The sequence below is a fragment of the Lipophrys pholis genome (assembly GCF_963383615.2).
Source record: "Lipophrys pholis genome assembly, chromosome: 11".
Classification (NCBI taxonomy): Eukaryota; Metazoa; Chordata; class Actinopteri; order Blenniiformes; family Blenniidae; genus Lipophrys; species Lipophrys pholis.
This window is the reverse complement of record NC_137631.1, coordinates 25,729,202-25,753,607: the sequence shown is the minus strand read 5'-3', so window position 1 is coordinate 25,753,607 and position 24,406 is coordinate 25,729,202. Positions and strand designations below refer to the sequence as shown.

At 43.0% G+C, this 24,406-nt stretch overlaps 3 protein-coding genes across 4 annotated transcripts in view; 2 read left to right on the top strand and 1 right to left on the bottom strand.

Annotated features, from left to right (window-relative positions):
• The first annotated feature begins 1,790 nt into the window (after positions 1 to 1,790).
• LOC308117150 (uncharacterized protein) lies at positions 1,791 to 4,050 on the top strand. The gene is made up of 5 exons (XM_080475840.1): positions 1,791 to 2,171; positions 2,263 to 2,319; positions 2,412 to 2,560; positions 3,468 to 3,581; positions 3,677 to 4,050. Exons 1-5 carry the CDS (start codon positions 1,949 to 1,951, stop codon positions 3,860 to 3,862), a joined length of 729 nt encoding a protein of 242 aa, XP_080331966.1. The 5' UTR covers positions 1,791 to 1,948; the 3' UTR covers positions 3,863 to 4,050.
• Positions 4,051 to 6,944: 2,894 nt separating this feature from the next.
• Positions 6,945 to 7,713, bottom strand: LOC308116570 (protein chibby homolog 1-like; the record flags this gene model as incomplete). The annotated part of the gene is made up of 4 exons (XM_080474821.1): positions 6,945 to 6,995; positions 7,201 to 7,313; positions 7,416 to 7,521; positions 7,633 to 7,713. 4 exons carry the CDS (start codon positions 7,711 to 7,713, stop codon positions 6,945 to 6,947), a joined length of 351 nt encoding a protein of 116 aa, XP_080330947.1.
• A 5,551-nt stretch (positions 7,714 to 13,264) lies between these two features.
• Positions 13,265 to 24,406, top strand: part of bicd1a (bicaudal D homolog 1a) — a gene marked incomplete at both ends in the record, with an annotated part of 32,959 nt that continues 21,817 nt past the window's right edge. For both annotated transcript variants that reach the window (XM_080475806.1, XM_080475807.1), the window contains one exon: positions 13,265 to 13,480. In XM_080475806.1, coding sequence (XP_080331932.1) covers positions 13,265 to 13,480 — 216 coding nt within the window. The remainder of the gene's footprint in view (positions 13,481 to 24,406) is intronic.

Sequence of the window (24,406 nt, the reverse complement as noted above, 5' to 3'; positions counted from 1 at the left end):
CTTCTCCAAGACTCTACATCTTTCTTTCTATATTGTAATTACTACTCTAAATGTACCTTTAAATAATCATTATTCCATTCTTATTTTGTATCCTTGTCCTTTATGTTTTTTGCACTCTATCAATTTTCCCATGAAGCAAATCTTGTTGTACCAACCTGCATAAAGAGTGCAATATGAATGAATCATACTTTTCGTTTTTCATTTTAAGCTTTCCAACCTTTTATTTATAATCATAGATGGAATACAATTTTACTGTTTTCTAAAAGTCTTATATTTAAGTATTTTTATGAATTTTCGATGAAGCATTGACTTGAAATCGTTTGAAAAGAAATTCACTTTTTGCTCATGTGGGCTTTTCAAACAGTAGGATTTTGACTTATTTGCACGAAACAGAAGAGCCAAAGGAAATTAGGCTCACATGAAGCTTGCAAATCAGGGCGAGCAGCAGCACCGGGATGTCATGTGGTCCGTTCTGTCTGCATGTGACTGCCTCTGGTATATATGGATTCATCACATGTCAGGTAGGAAACCCTGGAACTGAAGACAGTGGGGGTTTTTGAAAAGAAAAATATTTAACAAGTTGTAAAAAAAAAGACAGGATCTCAATTGTGTAAATTATTAATGGATGAAAATATAATTAAATGTGACATAATTTAGATATAATTGGCTTTGACAGGGATTGATTGAAATGTACAGAGTTGTTATTCACAAATCCAAATACACTGCAGTCTCTCCACTCACTAAATCATAAAGAAACGTCAATCATGTCAGCGATGCTTTGGTTGTACCCGGACATCAGCTGATTGAATTAATTCTGATCCAGACGTCTATTTTTCTTGACTCATCTGAAGGAATATTGCTCAGCCTATAAAACGTTTACTACTTTGATACTTTTCATTCCTGGCAGATACACCAGTGACGAATTTATCACTGTGAAACTAAGCTAAACTATAAAAGGCATTCCGCTCTGAGGTCAAACAGAACTATCGTTATGGGAACAATAGATTTTTAGAACTTCAACACATTAACCATAGTTTGACTGTCAAACGTGTTGAAGTTATAGAAATAAGCAACATGATTCTTCTAAGTAGAATATAGTCATTGGTGTAAGACAGTATGATCTTTATTGTAATATACAGTCTATGTTCATAGACTTGCACATGCACGTACACGTACACGTACACGTACACGTACACGTACACGTACACGGATGGATGGATGGATGGATGGATGGATGGATGGATGGATGGATGGATGGATGGATGGATGGATGGATGGCACACACACCAAATTGAGAATATCTCACCACTAGATGGAGACAAACACATCACACTGGACTCATATCATTAGTGTGTCTGACGCCTCTGAGGTGAATCATAGTGTGAGAGGGCATACTGCGGCCACGGTGATAAAGAGATGTAGATTAGCTGTGCAATAAATCAGGTGATAATAAAGAGATGCAGCAATTTAAAAATCTTTTACAGTTGAATATTATCCAAGTGCTAATGAGGCTACGGAAGCACAGATAATATTTTATGAGACTACTCCTTCGGAGTGGGGATTTCATTGTTATGCTGTGTCTTGTGTTAAACAAAAATGTGTGTGAAGTCTGATATTAATCCCATCACACCAGGAGAACACCTTAAAGTAAAGGCATCTTGAGACAGTCATGGAGGAAACCTTTGACATCGAGAGATTCTCGGGTTTTCCTAGAAGATTCTGTTCGCTCCTCCCTCATCGTAACCATGTGATGCAGGCCATACGAGGTTGACATGAGAGGCTGGACACATATCCTCACCTGGTGTAGATGGCAATAAAGATCACACAGAGAAGAAGTCAGTCTGAGTTTTTCTCACCCCGTAAGGCCTTCACGACAGGAAGCTGGACAATAATGTGACAAGTTTTTGGATACGACAAACTAAAATCTGCATTTTAAGACTCGCATGCAATGATGCCAGGGGGTGAACTCCTGAGAATGTGGACGACAAAAGATCCAGAAAAGGAGAGCTCTGTGGATGTTGAAAGGGAATCTCAGCCACGAAAAAAAATATCTCATTCCATTGAGGAAATTCTCAGACGGCCAACGTGTGTCAGAAAAGAGAATGGAGTTCATCGTCTCTGGTCTGTCATCAAGGAAAACAGCCAACAACCAAACCTTCACTCATGTACAGGTATTTTTATATATATATTCTCATTTCACACGCAAATAAAATGATCAACACAAATGCATTTCTCATTGATGTTGAGATGTTCCCTCTATAGAAACATCACGGATTCAGCTACTCGAAGAGTCTCCGAAAGCCGCCACAGTCTTCAAAAGTGAGTCTAGAGGAGGAGGAACAAGCAGAGCTGGTTCTTATTCATCTTGACATATATTTTAAAAGATCTCAATCACAATGATTTGTTCGCAGGTCAGAGAAAGAAGAGGCAAACTCGGGTCACCTTCACACCTTGGCAGGTACAAGAGCTGGAGAAGGTCTTCCAGCAGAGCCATTACCCAGACGTCATCACCAGAGACCAGTTGGCGTCTCGGCTGCACCTGACAGAGGGACGGATTCAGGTAGGACATGTGAGGCTTTGTGTGTCTTTGCGGTCGGTTCTATCAAGTACAATCATCACCTGAAAAATGCCATATGGTGTACGCACAAATACTGAAATGCCGGACTTGAGTTCTTATGCTTTCAAATCTGCAGGAGTGAAATTGAGCGACTTTTGAAAACAATTCATCTTACACTTCCAGCTTTGCTTATTGATCAGCTTCTTTTCATTTGAAACTACAGTCAGTATGTCTTAAATGTCCCCAAGATATGGTTAAATAATGGAGTGAATGATGTGAGAAGCCTCATGCTGCGCAATCATTAAGAGAACGGTAGTAAAAGGATTGCTTCCTTGAAACATTGCCTCCTCAAATATTAATAAACAATATCAGACAAGATTAAAATGTTCACAAGAGAGAGATTTTTACTGACTGAAAGTTATCCGAGCCGAAGCAACAATCCTGTAATTACGAGTGAGCCACGCAATCACTGGTTTAGCTTCCACCGGTTCTTATTATTCACTCAAAATATTCTAGTTGTTGGACTGATCCTAATTTACCTATTGTGCAAGTCTATTGAGCAAGATCTCATAAAGACCAGATTTGAAAATATATGTATGATGAATAATAAAATGCAATGTATTGTGTAATAATGTAAAAGAGTAAGAAGGAAAAAAATAAAATAAACTTATACACGTTCAGGTCCAAATAGCAATTGCACTCCTCTTTTGAACAGTTTAACTCACATTATTATTTTATTTTTTTTTTTATGTTATTTGATTTGCACTAGTAACTAGTATCTTGACTCGATTTGAATTTATCACAAAAACCCAGAAACAAGATCTTTCTCTACTTTTGCTGAAGGAAACCACCAATGAAAAACACAACTACATTTTAAATGTGACTAAATTTATTGTCATTGTTTGTTCAGATTTGGTTCCAAAACCGCAGAGCCAAGTGGAGGAAGGCTGAAACCATGAAAGACATTGGGCTGATGACGAGACAGCGGCTACATTCATCCGGTTACGGCCTTTATCATGACGAGGTAACCCTTCGAGTTTCATCTCCATTGTCTCAGATAATACTGACGGATGTGAGTGACGTAGTTTGTTCATGAAAAATGTGATTTTTGAATCACAGAAGAGTCTGCTGCACCCGTTCTGCTGGCTGCCGTGCTGCCTGCCTAAACCTCTTCCATCCCGTCTCTACTTCCCATCAACGCCGTCCCTGCTGACCAACGCCACATCCCTCACATCACAGGACTCTGTATCTTCACATGCAGTAAACCGTGCGATAGCGCCATCGACTAGATTCTTTTTGAGGTAACTATGGTGCAACAGATCATAGTCGAGTTATGTTTAAAACGTGTGCAATTTGAAATCTGTAAATAAAATAATAAGTTAATTATTTATTTGTGGAAAATGTGCTTTGTTGTATGTTGATTTCAGCTGTCGAAATGAGGTTGCTTTTCATTGGACTGAACATTTTCATTTGCAAATAAAGTTGAAAATTTCAAACTTCCAGTGGTCTTTCTTTGTAATCAAAGTTTTTAAAGTGTGCAGAGGCCCTGTGAGCTTTAGCTTTTGCAGCAACAGGAAGACTCTGGGGGTCATGGGTATCTTTTTTTTCCCATTAATTTTTGAGAAGAAATTATTCGATAGAAGATTGAAACTATAAAATATTTAATTAAAAGGCACATTTTTACTTTATTTATTTATTTGTTTGTTTATTTTTATTATTTATAGCTCAGTGATATCAATGATCACCTGCCAGTTTACACTATTTACAATATTAACTATATAAACGAGACTAAATAAATATTCAAACAGACAGCGAATATCATTCCAAAAGCTTTTTCAAATTATTCAGCATAGAATAGAACGTAGTTAAACAGACCTGTTTTCTATTGGTGTCTATTTGCATGTCAGGGCTTTTGTAATTCAGTGCAGTGTTATTGTGCAGGAGAGCGTTTAGATTTTCCAAATTTTATTTCTTTCATGACACAACACTTGTCCGCGATAAGATATAGTGTCACAATGAACTGTTTGACTTGCGGGCAACCTTTCCTTATCTTAATTTGGGCTTGTAAACGGAGGTTAGTGTCAGGTCAGCTGAGAAATTCAGGGAACCTGCTGAATTGGATCAAAGGCGAACAACGCGTCGTACCAACCTCTGTGTATTTGGGCTGCGGAGATACGTGCAAAAAAAAAGCTACGGATTGGAAGTAAGATCACAGTGCATATTAATGGTTCAGTTATGTTTTCCTAACTGAATCAATAGTACATCTACCACACGTAAACCATGCACAAAAAGTAAGCCGCTCCTTACCCATATTTGTGAAGCCGGTTGATTTGAGTCCCTCACAAACATGCATCACAAAGTAAAAGGATATCAGGACGAAAATTGTGTAACCAGTGGCTCAGTCCATTATACACACAGTCTGAGACCAAACTCTATCCTCCAAGATAACGTCGCTGCACGGAGAGCCTCAGATTGGGGTTTATTAGAGACTACGCAAGCACAACCTCATTGTGGAATAAGTCTCAACACAAAACCTCATTGGTTGACTTATGTCAAATACTGGTGAAATAACAGGATGTCGGTGTGTGAGCTGGCTGCCGACTTCCGATTACTTGTTTCCTCAGACTTTAACCGTACAGTCCATCAGACGCTGTCTTGCATTGGCAATACAGATTTGGTACATTTGTCCCGAGTATAAGTTGGGTCCCATTACATTGAACTCCCCGTAATGTCTTGCATTTAACCACCCGCCTTCTTTTCACAGATCAATCACTAATTCTAGGAAAGATAATGTGGCACTACCTTGACTATCAATCTAATAACTGACACAACAGCGTCATAACTGATTGCATTTAACAAGACTGAGTAGAGTTAAACTTTTCACCTCGCTCATATCTTTTTTTATTGCATGTGTTTGCTGTAAGACAAATTGTACCGGTGGTTGTATGGGAGGTGGTACAGGGGCCAAAAAAAATAAAAAATCATGAACAACTGAATAACCTTGAACAAGCTTTTATAACTGTTATGCTTGTGTTTTATCATAACGAGGATGTCTGATTGCGAATTGGCTCCTATAGTAATCTGTGTTTAATGTACACAGAGAGTAGAAAGGTTAACAAGTTCTGGATGTGAGATGTGAAAATGCTGAAAAATGCTCTTCAATAAATATTATAAACAGACCATATACAGACTGCAAATCTCTGCAATGTCGCGGTTGTAAACGTCTTTTCATAAAATGTGTGTTTCACATTTGACCTTTTATCTCTTTTTATTATTTTATATGCTCTCTTTGTCTCTTTCATTCGAGTTTTCTGGTAAAGCATTGCCCATAAACCTGAACTCACTCCCTTCAAAAGACCAACACGCATTGTTTTTCATATAATTCATTAACTGAACCGGTTCATGATGTCAGAAGGGAACAAGATTTACCAGCATGTCACAGTTTTGTAGGATACACAGTCAGAAACACACCGCAGAGTTGAATTTGATTAAGTTAAGTTTGAAAAGGGGGCAGAAACACACACTTGTTGCACATTTTTGAGAATTCTACAGGCATAAAATCTAAATAAAGCTGGTCAATCTAGTAATAAAAGGTTTTAATGCTCACCCTTGTATATTGTCTAAAGGGATTCTATGTTATTACCTTTTTGTTCACTTATACATGCTTCCTATGCATGCATTTACTTCTATTACTACACAGATGATAGTCAAGTTCAATTGATCTAAGAAATCCGATTATACTAGACACTTTGTCAAACTACAACGTATCAGAAAAGTCTAGATGAGCTGCAATTGTATGCTTCTGAACTAAAATAAAGTACAAATCACTGTATTTAGCCACAAACATCCTGAAGAGGGACTCTCTAATTATACAGTCACACTGACAGACGACGAAGTTTGATCTCCATCACATGACTGTCGACTCTAGAACTACCAAGTCCCAGGCGAATATGAGCTGGGAGTCATGCCACTCTGGAGGCATACATGGTTCTTATTGTCCATCTCCTGAGCATGTGCAGAAGAACTATGTACCACAGTTGTGGCATGCAGTAGCAGCGTTTCCGTCGTGTGCACGACGGAGCCCGAGCGCTTTCAAAAAGTGGCATTTTTCCTCCGTTTACGCATCGACGGATTTAAAGCGTTTTTGAAACATTTTCAAAAAGATGCGATTTCAGTGGCTCTAAGCATCGTTGTCCTGCAAATACTGAAATCAGTCAACATTCACAAGAAGCCACTCCGTCTGTCGAGGCCTTGCAGAGGCTGAGGACAATAAAAGAGCCTCATTTTTTATCACTGAACTGTTTTAAACAGAATCTGCAAAATAATCAAACAGTCATAAAAGATGTGCTGAAGGTCTCAGATTCCATCGTCATTTATTTCTTCGACGTCAGGTCTTTCCTTCTTTTTCCATCTTCTCCTCGATGGTCGTCTCAGTCAACTTAAATACAAAGATCACACAAGTTATTCATCTGCTCTGGCACCAAGATAAACTACATAAACAGTAAATGCGTGTACAATTAATTATCATCAGCACATGTAAACCGTGTTAGAGCGGCTATCAGCCAAGTCCATCGAGCCTGCGTAGAAGAATTTCAGGACGAAATCCTCTGATAAGGACGTAATAACATGCGCTCAGGTCTCACCATGTCCAACAGAATTTCGATCTCCAATTTGAGGCGATGGTTCTCCACCTCCAGCCGCACGTTTCTTTTCTCAAGCTGGTGAATTTCCCGGCGGGACGTATTTCCACCAGATTCTAAAGACGCAATTCCAGAAAAAGAAAAGCTGTGGTGACTATAAACAGACATCCTGCAGGCAGAAACAGAAAAAAACTAACAAAAACATGAAAAACTATTACCTGCTATCCACTGCCCTTCTTTGAATTTCACGATGTGCCCTCCAATGTTCATCCTTGGAGGTCCATACTCAAAACCCAGCTCCAATTCTCTGGTCCAAGGATCCACCTGAGGGGAATGAGGAAGGAGAATGCAGCGGACGCACGATCAATAGAACCAGCGCTTTGCGAACATCCAGTATTTTTTGTTGACGCAGCCGAAGAAACCGGAGTCACCTACCGTGTACAGGCTGGACAGACACGCAGATTTCCGAGAAGGAGCTTTCTTCGGAGTGAAGGCGTCACCAAACAGACGCCTCATCAAAGTTCTCATCAGGCTCTGTGTTGGGAACGACAAAGCGGTGCATATTGATCAGGTGACGCCGGCCGCCACCGAGCTGCAGCGCCAGTGGCGCTAACCGTACATTGCCGGGCTAATGCTCGGCGGCTAACAATCGAATCGCTCAAGCTTGACGTTCAGTTAAAAAAAAAAAGCCTTTGAGTTTCTGCAGTTTGTCTTCATAACTATAAATAATTATACTGATTTAGTTTTATTCTTTGTTTTTTTTAAATTTAATGAAACATTACAAACTAGAGCTGCACTCGGAGCACAGACCGTCGCCAGCCGAGATAGCATCGCGAGCATGTTAGCGCATATCGATGCTAACTAGGCAGGTCATGGAGCAACATCACTGTGTGAAACAGAGCGTCTCCATGGCAACAGACATTGATCTCCTTTGATCTCCTCCATGAGGCACCTCTCTCATCCGTTTTGTATGGGACTTTTGTTTTTCTCGCAGTTTCTTTGGAGTTTTCCGGAAACGGTTGGCAGTTAACGTCCCAAAGTCTAATCAATTGGTCCTTGGATGATGACAAATCATCCCTGAAAATTTCATGCAATTTGGTAGAATTTTTATTTTTTTTTTAAACCAATAAATAAATAAATTCACGCAGACAAAAACACAAACCTTCACCCCAACTTTTGTTAACAAGTAAAAAGGTAACAAACAAAGGAAGAGCACAACCACGCAATCATTATTAAACAAAGTAAGTCTTCTTTGTGTGCCACATCTATACAGGAAGCCACATCATGGCGCTTCTGCCCCTTTTACCCCAAGCCAATATAAGTGCCCTTTTTGTCAAATCGTTTTTGTTTTGTTTTTTAATATGTTGTTAAAAAATTATTTATGTCCTCTTCTTTGTCCCTCATATGTAATAAACAATCTAAAAAAAACAATATTTAGAAATAAAAAAAACATATTTTGACCGTGGCGTCACATGTTAATAATTCTCACACCATCAAATGTCAATATAAAGTTAGTGAGCTCAGGTTAAAAAAAATACTGACCATGTTGCTTCTGTGTCACAGTATCTGCACTGTGGAGATACTCGCATATAAAATTGTCACAAACGGAGAATAAGCTGACGTGTCACTTCGATGTGAAGCTGATGTGAAAAGAGTCATGTGCCTCTTTTCTCCTTCTTCGTTTGGGTTTAATGTCAGTTGGCATCCGGTTCTAGCAAGTCTTATCCTATTCCCACCGCTCCAAAAAAGAATAAAAGATGTTTTGTGATGTCATATGCAAATTGGCCACGCCCCCAGTCCGAACTACTCACCTCCTTTCCAGTCTCGTTACACACATTTACACAGGATTGTGTGAATGTTGGAATAAAACACACAGTTCCTCTCCAGTCTTCTTCTTCTTCTTTTGACTCACGTCTCCTCCTACAGTTTTCTTTATCCACTTTTAACCATTCTAGTATCAAAACGTGAATTTCTGCATAATTTCAAGCTTTGAGAATAAGATGGTTGACTTTGCTGTGTGGTTAAAGTTCCACTATCAACCATCAGATATTCATTGGAGAACCATGGCCACGCCACTTTGAGATTACAGTTTTATTTTTATACGTTTTCATCAGGAAGGCCGGTTGTATAAACTGACCGGAATTCAGGTCTCTAAGGATTGGGTTTCACACATTTCACGCAAAATGGAGGACTTCTATGAGCCTCTCATGGGCCGATTTGGGCCTTCTGTTTGACACCCCTGGTTATGAGGAAACTGATTTTTTATTTTTTTTTTACTTTTATTCAAGAAACAACAAACAATACAATTACAAACTCTTGTAGAGGAAAACAATCCTAGAAATGAACAATGAACCTTTTTAAAGAACATGAGGGGCATTAACAAAGTCATCCTCAATAATAAACTAATCATCACTCAAACATCAAAAAGGAAGAATATGCCTGGGCTACCCAATTCCGGTTTCACCTTCACTTTGCTTGTTAGGAGATTTCACAGAAATTAAAAGAGAAAAAAATGAGCCCTGCATGCTCCTGGTTTCCCTAAGCGTCGCAAAAAAGGCGATCCTCATGAACTGGAAATCCAAAAGTAATCTGAATATAAAGTTATTTAAAAACTTACTTCTAGACCACATCACATTGGAGAGAATGTCTGCTTGTAGGAAAAATCATTTGACACAATTTGAGTCCACATGGTCTCCAATAATTAAATACACCATGTAGCCCTGTGGGGGGGTGGTGGCTCCACCCCGGGGCTCTGGGGACCGTCGGTGGTTGGGGCGTCGTGGCTTTGGTGGTTGGTGGCTCTGTGGGCTCGGGGGGGTCCTAGCGTCTATGCTGGGGGGCTGCGGCCTGGCCTGGGGAGTCCTGGGCGGGGGTGTGGGGGGGGCACTGCCCTGGGCGGGGGTTGGGCCTGCTGGGGTGGGGTGGGGGGGCTGGGCGTCGGGCCCCGGCTTGGCTGTCGGCTGGGGGGGGTTGGGGGCGGGTCGTCCGGGCCCTGGGGGTGCGGGGCCTCCCCCTTTCCGGCGGGGGTGCCCGCTGCGGCGCTGGGGGTGGGTCCTCCCTCTGGCCCCCTCCCCCGGTGGGGCGGGTTGGCCCCTGCTGCCGCGCTCCGGGTCTGCCTCATTCCTGGATTGGGGGGAGCGGGGGACGGGGGGGCTCCGGGTTCTGGATGGACGGTTGACTGAGAGTGACCTCCAGGGCCTGGTGGGGGTGTGTGTGTGTGTGTGTGTGTGTGTGTTGGGGGGTGGGGCTGTGTGGGCGAATGAGGGGGGGTGCCCTGACCACTGGCCTCCAGCTGGGCTCGCACTGGGCCCTGCGGGTCTCGGACTCTGCTGTCTGGCCGTTGGGTGGGGTGGGGGCTCCCTGCCCGGGTCCCCTTACGGCGCCTTGTTGGGGGGGGGTGGCTCCCCGGGTCCTAGGCCGGCCGCTCGGGGGTGGGGTGGGGCAGCGCGGGGGGTCCAGCTGGGCCAAGGTCCTAGCGACGGGGGGACCCCCTCCCTCAGAACCCTCCCTGCCTTACCTCACCTTATATTACTCCACAATAGGGAACAGTGGGGCGGTGCCTAGGTGGGGGGTCCGGGCTACTTAACTGCGGTCTGGGTCCTCCCCCGACTTTGCACCACCCACAATTTTAACCACACTTAGTCACGCAGGGTCTTGAGGGGGTAAGCCGCTTTCGGGGTTCTGCCGCTTGTCAGCGGTAGAACGCCCGGGCCCCGCTACCCCCCAATTTTAAACCGCACCATAGACACACACATTGCATCCACCTCTTCAAAACACAAAGACACACCCTTACATACATCCAACACACATATAGGGCAGGGGAAGGGCGGGAGACGTGGCTCCCCCCAGCACCTCCCGCTGGGGTCCCACCCCGGCCCGGGGTGAGTGCGGCTGGGATGCGGGGGGCGCGCTCCCTCGGGCATGGCGCTCGTGGGGGGGCTGGGGCGCGGTGCTCCTTCTCCATTTGCTGTTGGATTAGTGGAGGTTGGGACACCGCGGTGGCCGGGTGGGGGCCCGGCCGGCGGCCTGGGGGGGCGAGAGTCATCACTCCCCCACCGTCCCGAGTGTGTGTGTGTGTGTGCGTCTGCGTCAGGGGTGGGTGTCTGTGGGGGGTGGGTCAGGGGTTGGGTATTTCAATTAAAACCGGGGGGGAGGATCATGGGGCGGGTGGGATATGAGGCTCCTGGGGGTGTAGAGTTGACTGTCCTCCGACCGGGGCCTGCGCCGGCCTTCGCTTTCCTGGGTCTGGGGGCGGGGCTGGTCCGGGGTGCGGCGGCTGGGGCCGTCTCTGCCTTGCCGGGTTGGGGGGGGGGGGGGGCGGTGGGTGGGCCTGTTCCCGGGGGTGCGGCGGGACTCGCCGCCGGGGTTGGGGGGGCTCTCGACCCGCTCGGCCCGGGGGCCCTGCTCCGGCTTTTTCTCGGCTTGGCGGCTTGGGTCGGGGCCTGGGGCCCTGTGCCCTTTATCCTTCTCTTGTGGGCCCCTCTTGCCTGGGGGGGATTCCTCTCTGCATTCTCCGTCGGGTGCTTTTTGGGCGGGGACGTGGCTCTCTGGGGTGGTTCGCTGGGGTCTCCCCGGGCCTGGGGGGCTTCCGTCTGCCGGGGTGGCGGTGTCCGGGCCCGATGGCCTCGGACCCCGGGGTCTCGCCACGGGTCCCCCCACAGCAGTTCCGGTCCCACCCAGTGGACAAACCACACACACACACACACACACACACACACACACACACACACACACACACTTCCACTCCTCACGAAAGGTGCTTCTGAAGTTGCTTGTTCTCTATCATCATTTGCTCAAACTTTAAAAATCATGTTCCTCTTTTGTTGTCACCTCTTTGTTAATTCATGTTCCTGCTTCACGTTACTGTCTAGATAGAGCTGCTCAGGCTGGTTAATCTAAGAAATCATTTTACTGTCTAGATAGAGCAGCTCAGGCTGGTTTAATCCAAGAACAGTTGGAAAATATTTGGATCAGTGTGATAACTGCAAATAATATATGTAGCACAACAAGGATATTGTATGTTATCCCCCTACCCCCTCCCCCCTCCTCCCTCAACCTTTTTCTCTCTTTTCTCTTCTCTCTCTCTTTGAGCGTTCCCCCCCGGTCGTGTACGGCAGCCATGCCATCTTCTGACGGAGAAGGCAACAGGAGGAGACTCCAGGTCTCTCCCTGTTGCAAGACCAAAATCTGTTCTGACTCCGAAGGCTCTCAATCACATCATATTGTTGGCCCAAGCTGCCGAACAGGACAAGGGCAGAGAAAAAAAAAAAAAAAAAAAAAAAGGAAGAATACAAAAAAAAGGAACATGCAGAAAACTAGTCAACGTATACAAATGTTTACATCTTCAAATAATAAAAATTGGGATAGCTGGTGATAAAAAATTAAAACTGTCTGGCTATGTTCCAGTCTGTCAATTTCTGCAGTGCTGAAAAGCACAATTTAAATTAATTGATAAAACGAGGATATTATGGTTTCTTATTTTCCCCAAAAGAATGTCAGTAACGTCTGAGGTAGACTGGTTTAAATCATCCATTAAAAAAACTAAATGTGAGTTTCATTGAGAGCAGGCAAATCTGTCGATTTCAGTGATAGCCAGTTTTTAATATCCAATCCAAAAATTTGGAAATTGAATTATTATTACTTGAAGTAACAAAACATGGACGCAATACCACAAAGTGTCGGACAGGGGGCGTCCTTGCACCCATGAATAAGCAGAAATGGCACTGAGTGTTGCCAAAGAAAAAAAAAAGAAAAGAAAAAAGCATCACTGACTCGATTTCAAATCAGAAATCTTCACCCGTCGTGTGCGTGGTGAATTTTATGGGTCTGGGAGAAACAAACCAAGAGACAACAGCGTGTTTTGAAGCTACTTTTCAGGCTTTCTGTCTCTCTGGGAAGGAGGGCGGATGTACTGAGGGGCGCTCAGCCTCCGCCCGCCTCCCTGCGCGGCTCAGCCTCTGTCCGGAGAGGAGAGGGACGGAGGGGAGGACCGCAGACCCGCCGGTGTGGTGTCGCTGATGGGTTGGGTCGGGGGGACGTGAACAGACACCCAGCCAGAGACGGTGCCATGGCCGCCGGCAGAGGATGCGGGGAATCGGCGGATGAGTACCGGGCCGAGGTGGAGCGGCTCACGCAGGAGCTGGCCGAGGCGAACCGGGAGAAGATCCGGGCTGCGGAGTGCGGGCTGGTGGTCCTGGAGGAGAACCAGGCGCTGAAGCTCAAGTATGTGGAGCTGGAGACCGAGCAGGAGACCCTGCGGAAGGAGCTGGAGCAGCTGCAGGAGGTGAGGGGACACACACGCGCACACACACACACGCGCGCACTGCGGACAGGTGCTCTGGATCATCTGCATCAAGCCTGAAAACCTGTAATGGTTTGGAAAATAGAGCCGCGAGGGTTCAATAGCACTCGTATTTAATGTACATGAAAGTCCTCCAACTGCAGGGTGTGTATGATGCACCCTGTGTGAATAAGTTGTCATTCCAGTGATGCATCGGGATATACAATGCTGAGGGTTCTGCAGTAACAATCCAGAACAATGCATTTGTTTTAAGGTTCCTGCCCTGCAAAGGAAAGTCGTTCTGTCAGGACTCCACAGGCGGAAAGGTCTGAATACTTTGTGCTTCTCAATAGATCATTCAATTACTAAATTATTGTAGTGGATAGAAATAATATCTGAAGAATATTCTTTGTCCAGAGTTTGCATGTCCCTCTTTTGCATGCAGGAGTTTCCCTCCTTACAACAGTTGTCCTCCCAGTGTCATGTCAAACATGCGTTTGGATCATGCTATATCAAATATGAATATATTCTCATAAAAACTAGAAGCATATGTGTTACTATAGATGCAATTATTAGCAGTAAAAAGTCTAAATTATGGGTGACAAACATGAGGCCTGTGAGCCTAAACAAGAGGCCAAACCACCAAGAATATTCTAAAGAAAATTGAAAACAGTGATTGATTTTTAACACATTTCTTAAGAGTAGCGGACACAACACAACACTGAGACCCAAGCTGAGATATCGGTGATGCTGTCATGAAAGATAGTTTCCTTGTTGTGAGCAAAAAAACCTCAAAGCCACACTGTCAGGTTGTTATAGGAAATGTCTTGTTTTTTTGTTTTTTTTTGACATTTCACGGTATTTTCCATCATTAAAATTGACTTTCTCTGTCGTTATTGTTTGGTTTGGTGAAAGTTTAAATATTTTCATCACGTGTATTCGACGCCACAACAAAGAAAAACTTTAATGTTTAGACTTAAAGGTTATTGTGGCTCCGTTTTACTGGTCCGGTTCACTCAAGATGTAATTGGATTGTGTATGACCCCTGTACTAAAAATGTTCTTGACACCCCTGCTCTATAATTATATGGATCAAGTCCGTAGATACAAGTTATTTCAGTGCAACCACAATTTTCTTTAAGTGACATCCAAATGTGCCAAAAAAGAAGCGAGTTCTTCGAATGCAACCACATTTTCCTGAGCGTTGTCTCAGTACAGGTCTTGGCTTCATCATCCTATGCTGAGGGATGCTTGAATAATGAATACAGGGCGTGCTCATACATTCAGTCATTAATGCAAACATGTAGCAACAAGAGGAGGACGCTGACGGAGCTTCACAGCTCAAGGTCGCTTTTGGAGCTGCTGGAGCCCCGAAGGCCAGGCGGAGGAGAGGCTGAAGGCTGTTTTACGGCGGCAGGGGGCGTCGCAATTTTAGCTGACAACTTAGCCTCTTCTTTATTTATAAGGTGTCATCCTTATTCATGAAAAATTAAAACAAAAACACAATAATGTTTAGAGAAGGAAATCCAAACCTGCAGTCAGATAATAATGTTGCTGGTCCCACTAAGTGTTTTCATTTATTATTTTACAGCTCATTACTTTATCTACAACTTATTTTTTTGGCCCATGTTTATTGGATGCTTATTTGAAAAAGATAAAAAGACCAATAAAGATCTATTTGAATCCATCATAAGTAAGTTAGAAAAAAAATTTATAAATCCACTGACACTATTTTAGGGGTGTGAGTCATGTTGGGTGTGCTCCATTTGTGGGCTCTTCTTGTACAGTTGACTCACTGAATATAGCAAACTAAAAAAATCATGATCAGATGGCATCCCGAGCTGGTACAGTATTCCAGGCGGCACTCAACAGCTTACATTATGCATGTGTGGTTATATATTTACACTCTTGTTCGCCGTGCCCATTCATTCCACTGCTTAGCGGAACATTACGTTTTAACTCGCGTGCAGAATCTGAATGATCTGAGCACCAAAAAAAAACAACAAGTCTAAGCTGACGAGACAGCCTAATACGGCCAGCAGCACAGCTCTGTCCGACTGATAACTCACTCCTATGGATTATCGGATCATGCCTGATGTGGGAGATGATGTCTGAGGACGCGATGAGACGGAGACGAGGACGAAGCAGAGAGATGTTGGCTGTGTGGGCGAGCAGAGCAGAGAGGAAAGGATGGGAAAAGCTAATAAAAAGCAACAGTTAGTGATATCTGTGCCCGGAAAGGATTTCGCCTTTTTTTTTTTTTTTCCACTTTCATTTTACCAAAAAGTCTCTTTGAGATAAAGGCATGAGAAAAGTGGCCCATATTTCAATTACAAGACAAAGTCAAGCCCATGATAACATTTCTATATGAAGATCTGGAGGAAAGAGATCTCACATAAAGGTTTCAGATAGTGGAACTCACAAGTTGTAATGTAATGCCAATATACGTCACAGGAAATATGACTAGTGTGGAATGGATTATATTCCCATGCACTGTGCATTCATGCTATTAGTAAAGAAAGTTGGATTAATGACCATTAACTCATGAAAATTGTGCAGTTAAGTAATTACTAAATGATAATTTGCTTGTCGGTCCTAATTATTTTATAACTGTAGAGCAGAAGTCAGAAGCACAAAAATCTATGAAATCAGATCAAAAACAATAAAGTGAAGATACTTTTGAAAAGCTGGTGGTGGGAACTGAAGATGCATTCAAACAGGGGGGATTATAGGAGTGAACAAATCAACATTATTTATTAAAACAAACCATGTCAATGTTGGAACACTTGACAGCATTATCCAATAGCGCTTGTTAACCTAATATCACGTTTATCAAAACTCAAAGCTTCACAACTCCGTCTTCTAAAGATCATTGCCGCTGTTTTATTCCCATTTACACCGCAACTTTTCCATTGAAAACGTTTTTGAGTTTTCCTCCAAGATCAGTTTCTCGTTTACATTTTTGAAAAGGGTGTCCGTTTACATGGAAACCCGGAAATTCTGAAAAACATTGTCACGTAAACGGAGCCGAGATGAAAACTATAGCAACTGTTTCAGGTGCTTCAGTTTGCTTTTGCCTTCATAGCAGTACAGTAGCAGAAAGAAATGCAGTCTGACTGTAGAAACATGAGTTTCACCCCAAAGGTGTCAGAGGTGAAAGCCAGATAAATAAAGTAGAGTTTATTGCACATTCGTTTATTATGTTTTTCTTAGTTTATAAAAATTTTCTATTCTGCACAAAATTCCCCTTCTAATCACACCCTGGATATGAGTATTTTGTTTTTCTGATCTCTTTACGACCACGGTACAAATTAGAGAAACACAATTCTTCCCAAATGTGTGTCGCTACAAGCTGGTAGCCAACTAAATATTTCGAACTGCAGATAGTTATTGCTCTCGGTTTATTGACGATCCAGCAATCATTTAGTATTTTTCACAGCCGTAGATCCGCGCGGAATGTTTTCGGTATCTTCACCTGTCAACTGCTTACATCTTCATCCTCTGTGTGTCTTCACTTGTCTTTCTGGCTGCACCCTCGCCTGTCAGGGGAAACATTTTCAATGTGTGATATTACTTCTGAGGGACACACACACACACACACACACACACACACACACACCCTCTGGTTGCACACCTCTATGCTCATGAGACCAAGTGCAAACCTGCCACCACAATAACATCACTCCCGCTCCATCTGTGCTCCGAGAGGTGCTTTTGTAAAAGGCCAGGAGGCTGCAGATTAAAATTGGAATTGCTTCGGGGAACGAGTGGAATCTCATAAATGTTGACTCCTTTAGTGAAAGAAGAGTGAAATTTCAATAAGAAATTTGCACCATTCCTCTTTGTTTGGCGGGAATAAATTGGATTTAGTATTTCATTCGGTGAGGTGAACTGATGACCTATGCATGATGTCGCCTGCTTCTCAGCCATTGTCAGCCAGGATTGGATCAAGTCCCCCATGACCCTGAGTTGGATGAAACCGGTAGGAGGTTGATGATTGGAGGAATGAAGTTCATCCATTCAGATACTGTTGGAAGAAACATCCTCTGCCATTCCGTTTACATCCACAGCAGAGTCGAGCTGCGATTGTAGCCTGACTAAGCTCTTCTATTGTACTGTCGGAATCGTCTGGTGGCGACATGCACCGCTTCAATCGGTCAGTATTGGGCCATTTTGGGTTGTGCTGTGATGTCACATGAATAAAGCAGCATGGTGTGTGTCTCTGTATACACCCAAGAACAAACTCCACCCACCTTTGTCGTCAGACTTCTTCTGTTTGAGCTCTCATTCACTTTTTTACTTGCTGTTTGACTCCCGGATCAGGAATTAGTGAGAGTTCTGGCACATTTTAAAGTCACGTTTTAGTCAAACTGATGCAATAATTTGTATTTATTTTTAGGTGTGACGTAAAAACAGCACGGGAACCCTGTGGTAGTTTTATGTTGTGTTTTCATGCATGCAGGTGTAGATGCAGCCTTTAGCCTCAGTGACTGTAATTACAGGTGTATAGATGAGCACACCAAGCACATTTGCACGTCCTCACTGTGTCTGCATATGTTCTCTTGGTCACACATATGTCCTATTTGCTCTGGTACTTTGCTCCAGGTCCAAGTTTCAGCGGGTTGAGAGAATATGACAAGAGCCCAGCTTGCAGCACACGTCACAAAATAAACACAGGAGCAAATTTATGCATGGCACCGTGACTCAGCTGTTATAAGACAAGGCTAATGTGGCCTTTGTTAGATAAAAGTTTGCGCATTTGTATTTATCCAAAGCCACAATGAAATGATAACCGATGGTCATAATGATATGAAACCATTAGCTTTCAGGCTAATGCAGCATAGCAGAAAACAATATTTTTTTGTTGTTGTCATCATTATAAATGTTTATTTGATAAGTGGTTTTTCTTCAGAAGCATCTGCATGGATTCCTTTGCTGTCTGCAGGGCCCAAGCAGGAAAAAGATGCTCTGGGCATGTTTTGGTGCTGAAAGCACAAAGTGTTTTCTTCTTGCCCTGTCCCGCCCTCTCCTCTGCGATGAATCCCTCTTTGCCCAGCTCTCTCTCTCTCTCTCGCTCTCTCGCTCTCTCTCTCTCTTTCTCCCTCCCATCCGGTCCTCCCCTCTGCCTCACGGCCCAATCACACTCTCATTGGCTCACCGTGTGTCTGTGTGCCTGTGTGTGTGTGTGTGTGTGTGTGTGTGTGTGTGTGTGTGTGTGTGTGTGTGTGTGTGTGTGTGTGTGTGTGTGTGTGTGTGTGTGTGTGTGTGTGTGTGTGTGTGTGTGTGTGTGTGTGTGTGTGTGTGTGTGTGTGTGTGTGTGTGTGTGTGTGTGTGTGTGTGTGTGTGTGTGTGTGTGTACTGCATGTCTCTGGATAGATGCCGAAGTAGTGACGGAGACTACCCAGTGGTTCTGGCTTGTTAGTGCTGTCTCTGGGCAGATCCTCCTTGGACAGGACACATTAAGAGATGGAAGGAGGAAGGTGCCATTATGGTCTGAGAAGTGTGTTTATATAACTTTCTCGTGATTTCCTTTTATCCTGTTGTCCACACAGCTGGAATTCGTCTTCATGATGTACCTGCACCGCAGCCTTGTCATCATACAGCTCGATTTCCCTCTTCTGTCATTTAACGTTTTGTCTTTTGACCGTCCTGTTCCTTCCATGTGGACGGTCGTCAGTTTTCAGAAAAGTTTCGCCTGAATCGTCTCCATTGTATTTTTATTTTTCTGTAATGTCTAAGCACATCTCGCGGTTCCTTTGAATAATAGGCCTTCAGAAGAATTGACATTTGTGATAGGCTGGGAGCAAGTGGTTCACAGGTCACTTCTGTTCTGAAGGCTTTAGGCTGAGGAAAATGCCAGCTGAGATCCGCATCAAACTCTTCACATATAACTTCAAATACCAAAAAGAAAGGAAGATTCAGTCACGATTCATCATGTCAGCATGATCTTTCTCTCTTATTCAAAGTCATGCCAGCAGTTCGTACAACGCATCATTTGTGTCTGCAAGGCCTTTATAACAGGAAAAGTTCACGACGGTGTTATGTTTGGTTTCCCTGCAGTGGGGCTCGACCAGTCTTCCTCATGCGTTTTCATCTTTACACACACGTCATTCAGCGTGTTTCTCAGAAAAACTGATCCTCCATGGAGATACTGTGACGTCTGGACCAGCGGCAGTGACTTCCTGGATGCACGTTCAATGAATCTGATTGAAAGAGATGTGTTGTATATACACTTGTACACTTTCTTTTTCACAGTCAGACAGAGGCTGGTAATCTGTGCTTCAACTCAAGGATGCCCTGAGTTTGATTCTGGTTAAAGACTTTACTTTTTGAACAATAAAGAACATTCACAGGGCTTTGAACATGAACGTATGTGTATTTATGTTGAAATCTGGACAGATAGCCAGGATGAACCAACACAATCAAACTCAGATCTGAGCTCAGTTGATGCAGCTGGGAAATTAGATAGTTGGGAAAATCCCATTTCCCGTTTTAAAGCATTCACATTACAATAACAAGAGGTATACAAGCTTGCCGGCACATACATAGTCCAAGCGTGGGAGTGCAATTCTTTATACTTATAAATATGACATTTCTCCCACCTGGATATGGAACATTTTTTATGTCTTAAGTTACTTAAAACTACACAATGTGATACATGGAAAGGCTTAACGGTGATCAGGGAAGATATATGGAGGGCAGAGCAACAAGACAAGCAGACATGAGAGGAAAGGTTGTGGACTCACACCAGCCAACTGGACAATATATCATTATTGCAATTTAAACATGCACAATAAGTTCGACTGTATTGTGGTGAATTATGTTTTTTATGAACGTTGTGATCAAGTGCTGCAAGTTGAAAATGACAAATTGAAATATAAAAGACATGCGATTGCCAATAACCAATTCTCAATAACTGTACGATTGAACCTTATTCTATAGAATTTGATTTTAATGTATTGACATCCATGTTGTTTTACCTGGTGGCCCCGGAACAGAAGAGCAAAGTGTAAACAGTAAATAAATAAAAAATAAAATGCTACAGATGTGATGGAAAAAAATGTTGACAGAAGAAGAATCAGGTGAAAATTAGGTACATTTGTAAAACATAATCAAAAAAGAAATGAGATAACTATTTCATGGTTGTGAATTATACGGAAAGAACTCGAGATAAAATTGTGAAACTTTTGTTAAAGTGAGTGACGGCGCACGGTGAACAATCTGCTGTTTCTCTTGAACCTTCAGTATCTTGCAGAACAAAGCCGTTGATATATTAGTGATGAAGCATCACCTTTTAGGAGGTGATTAACGTTACACTCTGCAGTTATATGAGAAAAAGTTGCTGACACGACTCCAGTGCATCAAAGTTAAGCAGAATGTTTGACCCTCCTCTGTGCATCTGGCTAATTATTATTCAGAAAGTAAAGACCACCGGGGAATCGCAAAATCCTAATTACTAATTAACATTCCTTCACTTTGGTGTGTTTGAAGGAGTTGCAGAAGAGAGAGCAGCTCTGGTTGTAAATGTATCTGTCATGGCAGGAAAGAAGAGATGGGGTTTTGTCCCTTTTTTTCCTTTTGCTCCTTTTACATTAGGAGGATCGTAAACATGGCTGGAGAGGCTGAATCAATACCTCCTAAGACGGTGTTATTCCCCTCCTTCAGTTATGCGAAACCCTCACCCCCTCCTCATCTCCTGTTACCCTCCTCCTCCTCTCCCCACAAACCCCCTACGGTCCTTCCCTGGAGCGAAGGTGGAATTATGCATCGATTTCTGCTCTGCGCGTTGACAACATGCCATGTCTGAGCTGAGACGCGCCCATATTGTTGGAATCAGTGGATGTTGGCGACACACATCTGACAGGTCCCCTTTAACATCCTGTTATCAGATTGAACAGCTGTTGAATCAGTCGCACACGAAGCTTTTATCAAAGTAAGGAGCCACAGAAACAATTTTCATTTTAATCACATTTAGGTTTTTATGTGCTGGCCTGTGCTTGGTGTGACCTGCAGCTGTGGTTTGTTCAGGAAGGGAGGTTTGTTGTCGTGGTGGTCCAATAAATTATGGGTGACCTCTGACCTGGTCAACAGGAACAGGGATGCTGGTCGGCATAAAGATAAGGACCTGTCTGCCCTCTAGGATTTTATGTGGAGGGTGGTTCCGTTTGCGTTCTCTGGGTGAGCACTTAAAGGTTATTTCTTTGCGTTTGAGTCTCACATCAAAACGTTTTGCGTGCGTCTGTGTGCGGCTTCTTTCTGTCTTTCTTTAGCGACGTTGTGATCGTGTCTGCAGGCTTGGAGTGGCAGCGATGAGCGACTCAAACCCATCTGCCTTTGTTTTTTCTTTTTTATGGCTGCGTTGACCTAATGGAGATGAAAGGGAGAGGAGAGAAAGTGCAGGCGTCAGCAGAACACTGTGGAGGATACAGCATCAATTTCACTTGTTTTAAATTTGACCTATATTTTCTTTTGGCTTTTTTGAAATCTCATGATCTCATGAACGAAACATAGGTGGGATAAATCTGCAGAATCTCGGCCTGCATAGATTTTGTGCTGTTCTGTTTTTTTTGTTTTTTTTTTGGAAAGCTTCTTTTTGCTGCAGTGAAATATAGTAAGAAGGAACAGGACTCCCCTGCCTGCGGCTGCTGTATCGATTAGTCGTCTACTTTAGCTGTGTCGGCTGCAAACTCCTGAAAGCGAACCGAAAAAAATCAGCCTGTCCCCTCAATGGAAAACTTTTGTATTCATATGCTACATATATTCTTTTTTTTTTCTCCATTGTTTAAATGCATTCCTATGATTTACTTTTGTCAAATCAGATTTGAAAACATCGCCGACGCCAGTGATTTTTTATTTCTTTTTTAAAGTCTAGACAGAGCAATTTAGTTTCTTCTACTGCGGAGTCGTATTCACTGCTTATCTTCTCCACATACCAAGGAAAGAGAAGTCTCCTATCTAGATGACCAGAGGCCATTATATCCAGCACAGTGAGCTCGGGAGCGATGCACACTCAAACATGCACTTCTGATGGGTGTGTGTGTGTGACACAGAAAGGGGTCAGAGATCTGTCTCTGTCTTTTGGACCCTTTTGGAAGGGTTATGGGGTTGGACAGATACTAAATGATCGCCTAGTTAACCTGTTTAATTACTGTACTCTTTTTTGCGGCGGTGTCAAAAGTAAGTAGGTCAGGAAAATGAAAGACCAAAGACATTTAAGACGGTACATTGAGGTTTAAAAAAAATTAAAGTCTGAAAAAATAGTCAAATGGAGCGTCTGGAATAAATTTGACCGAAGTGCCAGACATATATATGTAGATTAATTGCTTTTTATTGTACAATCAAATATTATAAGTGTATGTTATATATTGTCTGTACACGATTATTTCATATAATATATGAACTATGGGCCAATAATTCTTATTAAGTGTTACATCATGATATTATTGTTGGAGTTATTGTTATCATCATTATATTACTCATTCCTCCACTAACTTTTAATCCCTCTCTTTTTTTATTACCTAATTACGTTTCTCTGCTGTGAAATAGTGCATATTGGGGTTTTTTTTCCGTCACTCCTTTCTTACATAGCTTTTTTTTAACCCTTTTTAATCTTTAATAATGTTAGTAAAAAAATAACAAATAAGCAAATAAATGAGACATACAGTAGATAAAAGCAAAACCCAGACTTGCAATCATGTTTTACGAAACTGGAATATCTGCAGAAATCCCATCCATGCAGAGGGAGAACTTGCAAAGCTCACCTAGAAAGGCTCAGAATCGAACAGGAGATATTCTCACTGTGAAGCAACAATGCTCGCCACAACACCACAAAAAAGAATTCATGAAATCAGCCATGGTAACCAGTAAAAAAGTATTCAGGGACCAAAAATAGCGATTTTGAGTCAAGCATCCAAAAAGAGAGCGGAGTTTACTGAACACTGTCAACCTCAGGCTGAAGTGTTTGATTATATAACACTCGTTCTCAAGTGAAAATACTAAAGTGTCTTTGCCTTTTGGTGGTCCATTTGTTTACGCAACAATGGTGGTTGGAGCCACTGAAAATGCAACTTTTTGAAAATGGTTCCCAAGGTGGAACTTTATGACAGCCCAACTTCGTCTCTGTGGAAAAGGGAGAAAACGCAACTTTTTTAAAATGCTTGAGTTCCGTCTCAGTGTTGACGGCGGAAACACTGGACACAACAGCCGTCTTAAATAGTTCTTCTGCACATGTGTGAGTAGATGAACAATAACAACAATGGTGGCCTGCAGAGCGGCATGACTCCCAGTCCATAGTCTCTCCAGTTAAGAGTCATCTGTAATCACAATCCAACTTTATTGTCTGTCCATACGATTGTCCCTGTACTCACCATTGTTAATGTTATTCTTCTCTTCACGTGTGTGTGTGTGTGTGTGTGTGTGTGTGTGTGTGTGTGTGTGTGTGTGTGTGTGTGTGTGTGTGTGTGTGTGTGTGTGTGTGTGTGTGTGTGTGTGTGTGTGTGTGTGTGTGTGTGTGTGTGTGTGTGTGTGTGTGTGTGTGTGTGTGGTTTCATCGCAATAACAACCAACAGCACCAATTAGTGGGCCAACATACTAACTACACTGTTTTCAGAATTTCGGCCTTAGAAAAAGTTCATGGTTTACAAAACGTTGCCATGTAAATGTGAAACTTTACTGAAACGAAATCACAAAAATAAAAGCGTTTTCACATGAAACCTTGTTGTGTAAACGAGGATTGTGTTAGCCTGCTTCTACAGCAGTCTGAAAAGGATTCGAGGTTCTGCACTAAAGCTCTGAGTCACCCAGAGGCCCCATGTGTCAATACCAACAGGGTCAGGGTGTGCACGCTGGCCTCTCCATTGTAGTCTGTGTTTATCTGGCTTTATCAGAGAGAGACCCACTGCGGAGAAAGGAGACTATTTTATCAGTTGAA